Here is a 3,661-nt window from a genome sequence, read left to right on the forward strand (position 1 = left end):
ATTTTAATGAACATTTACAGAGATTTTGGATTTTCATTCATTCATTGTTGCACTTTTTTCTTTATCCCCCTCCCTCCAGTTTGCTCCTCTCTTTGAAAAGCAAAAGATAAACTTCGTTGGTATACAGTCCCCTAGACCACAACCCTGCCTCCCCTCCGCCACCCCAAATGCACTCCACTATGCAACCTTAATTTTGGATTCCTGTTACAATCATAATATGCTCTCATATATCACTTTTAAACTGTTCTCTCCCTCATCTGTTTCAATTCAGTATACATAATCTATCCAGTTTTTCTCAGTCTTGTCAGTCACTTTCTATAACAGTAACACCATACAGTATTTGTCCTTTTGTGACTGAGATATTTTACTCAGCATAATGTCCTTGAGGGTCACCCATTTTGAATAATATTGCATGAGTTCCTTGTTTTTCAATGTAGTGTTATATTCCATTTTGTGAATATAGAATATGGTATTATTTTAAGAATTCTAACTCTTCTAAATGGACAGTCTGAACATTTCTTAACTAGTCCATAGATATAAATAATATGTGAATATATTCAATTATGCTTTATCAGTAAATTATTGTTTTATATATACTCTAGAATCCAGTAAAGCAAGTCTCCCTTTAAAATTTTGTTGTTTTGTGCCAAGTTGCCTGTGACTCATAGCAACCCTGTGTACAATAGTTTTGAATCCTGCTGTTTTCTGAGGCAGTCTCACTGAATCTGACATACCTAATTCCGTTGCTCAGTTTACCTTGTCAGTCTGTCTCATCCAGGGTCTTCGTCTCCTGTATTGTCCCCTTCCCCGCCCATACATGATGTCCTTCTAAGGTTCCTCCTGGCCATTTGCCCAAATTATGTGAGAGGAAAGTTCAAAATCCTTCGTTTGTTGGCTGTTCCTTTTCTTTGCAAAATTCAGAGTCCGTTTATTAGGTACAACCCTTAAAACCACTGCAGAAAATAAGAAGAAAACTTGTTGATATTAAAAAAAAATACATTAAATTTATAAATTTTGAGGATAATAACACATTTTCATTATAAAATTTTCTTATATAGTAATGATTTAGTGTATCTCTATTTGTTAAAGTTTTGTGTTCTACAATCATCAAAGCACTGCTGATTAACATATATTTATTATCATGTACTGAGCTAAATCTTTTATACGTATTGGTTCATTATTCTCAAATCAAAAGTCTAACCCCAGAAGAGATGGATTGATAATGACTGGGGTAATAGGGGTAGGTGTCATAGCAAGACTGGCTGTTGTACATGGGTTTCAGAGCTATTGTACGTGGAATTGCTATGAGTTGCAGGTGACTTGACAGCACATCACAACAATAATATTGGTAATATCAGCAGTTTATATAAGAATTCTAATCTCTCCACAAGCTCAATAGCATTTTTTTAATTGTTTGCTGCTCTGCTGAACTTTGTTATTATTACTGGCGTGAGATAATATCTTATGATTATTTTGCATTATTCTTTCTAAAACGGCTTCTTAAATACTTTGGAGTTCATATTCATCTTGTTTTGACTTTCAGGCTAACCTTTGCTTTGTGGACATTGACAACCATTTCATTGAACTGCCAGAGGACTTGCCTCAGTTTCCCAACAAATTGGAGTTTGTCCAGGAAGTCTCTGAGATTCTCATGGCATTTGGCATCCCCCCTGAAGGGAACCTTCATTGCAGTGAGAGTGCCTCCAAGCTGAAGCGACTCCGGGCCTCTGAGCTTGTTTCTGACAAGAGGAATGGGAACATCGCTGGCTCCCCTTTACATTCCTATGAACTTCTCAAGGAGAATGAAACTATTGCCCGGCTGCAAGCTTTGGTTAAAAGGACTGGAGTAAGCCTAGAAAAGGTAAGATGTTCAGTATAAGTCTGCGACAGGTTAGGTCTGTGTTGGAGTGTTGCCGTGGTGAAATAAGGTGTGCGATGCGAAAATACTTATTTCAGCAGAGGGCATATTTATAAGCAGTTCCCTGTGAGCCATGCCTCAGTCTGGCAGACATCTTAGTAAGTGCTGCTTGAGTCTAAATTGGGTAACTTTTCTCTTGGGCATCAAAAGAGTGCTTGCTTGCTGTATTAACACCAGCAGAGTGATTTAGAGGGATTATGATGGCAATTCTTGTGTTCCGATTCTTTCAGATCCTTTACCCCGTGAACTTTTTAGTAACTTAAGGCTGACAGAGTAGTTATTATCTTGTATATTTTGATAGCTGAAGAAACTGTTTTGCCCGTTAAATGCCTGGTAAGTGACTGAGCTGAAGCTAGAACCTAATCCTCTGGGATTCCAGTCCAATATTCTTTCCAGAGATGTACTTAGCTTTCCAGTTCCTGACTTTGTTGAAATAATCAGCTTTTACTACTTGTTTACCCATCTCTTCATCCACCTTTTTCTATTGTTAAATTGTTGTTGTTGTTACATTTGTAATTACATAAAAGATAATGAGTGAGTAAAAGTATTTTGTTAGATTTCTTTTATTGAAGTAGGTATTTCTGTCATCACAGGAGACTAGAGCGAGGGCTACATGGTGGAGGGGGAGCACTGTTTAGGGCTGTTGTACATAGGGTCGCTATGAGTCGCAAACGACTCGACGGCACATAACAACAACAACAACATGCTAGTTTGTGTTGTTATTCTTACTCTTGGGGTTATCTATTTATCTATCTACCTATCTAGTTAATCAGTAGCTTCTGTGCCGGTTTTTTATATCCTCTGCCCGTTTTTAAGTTGAGTAAATTATCCATACCCGTGATTTCTTTTATAAGTGAGTTCTATACTCAGAATAGTGTGCTACAACTATTATTTCCTAAGTTGTTTACATGTTAATATTTATGATAGTGTTTACCTTTTTAGTGAGTGGTCAGTGGTATACTTGCACCTCTCTTAAAGGACCAAGGTGTGACTTTCATGTACCTCAAGCATAGCTACAACTCACCTGCCAAAAACGGCTTACAGATTGCTGTCATGTTGAGGTAGTTTCCATAGAAATTCCAGACTAAGAGTAAGGACAGCTTGATAATTTCCCCCTAAAAATGGTCATTGAAAACTTGGATTACAGTGGTTCAGTCTCTTTGTGCTTGGGATTACCATGTGTCAATGGCCAACTTGGTGGCAGCTAAGAACAACATCATTTACCTTAATGATTTCTGATCTTGTAATAAAATTTAGAAAACCCAGCTCTAACTTAAGGTAGAATCATGATATTTTATAATTTTATAATGCTTTTGCAATTTTATTTTTATGTTTTTGTTACAGAAAATATCACATAGATGCAGGAGTAAAGTAAAGATGATCCAACATTATATAATACTCATTAGCTCATGACCTCTAATGTTTATATCCTCCTTTCTTTCCCCTCTTCTTCTGTTGGATTATTTTGAAGCACATCACAGCATGATGTTATCAAATATATACAGTATATATGTCTAAAGATAAAGGATTCTTTTTTTAAAACAAAGTAGCTTTATTTTTTATAGTTAAATTTTTTTAACCGAATAGAATTTTATTGTAAAATTAAATTTACTTTTTGAATATAGTATTATTTTTTAAAATCTTATTAATTTTAATGAACATTTACAGAGATTTTGGATTTTCATTCATTCATTGTTGCACTTTTTTCTTTATCCCCCTCCCTCCAGTTTGCTCCTCTCTTTG

The 3,661-nt window shown here is 35.8% G+C and overlaps 1 protein-coding gene across 1 annotated transcript in view; it reads left to right on the plus strand.

Annotated features, from left to right (window-relative positions):
* DENND5A (DENN/MADD domain containing 5A) overlaps positions 1-3,661 on the plus strand; it is a 105,569-nt gene that overhangs the window by 54,343 nt on the left and 47,565 nt on the right. The window contains exon 8 of the mRNA XM_006885597.1: positions 1,544-1,861. Coding sequence (XP_006885659.1) covers positions 1,544-1,861 — 318 coding nt within the window. The remainder of the gene's footprint in view (positions 1-1,543; positions 1,862-3,661) is intronic.

Source organism: Elephantulus edwardii, unplaced genomic scaffold (assembly GCF_000299155.1).
Source record: "Elephantulus edwardii isolate Elephantulus edwardi_28Jun2011 unplaced genomic scaffold, EleEdw1.0 scaffold00044, whole genome shotgun sequence".
Lineage (NCBI taxonomy): Eukaryota > Metazoa > Chordata > Mammalia > Macroscelidea > Macroscelididae > Elephantulus > Elephantulus edwardii.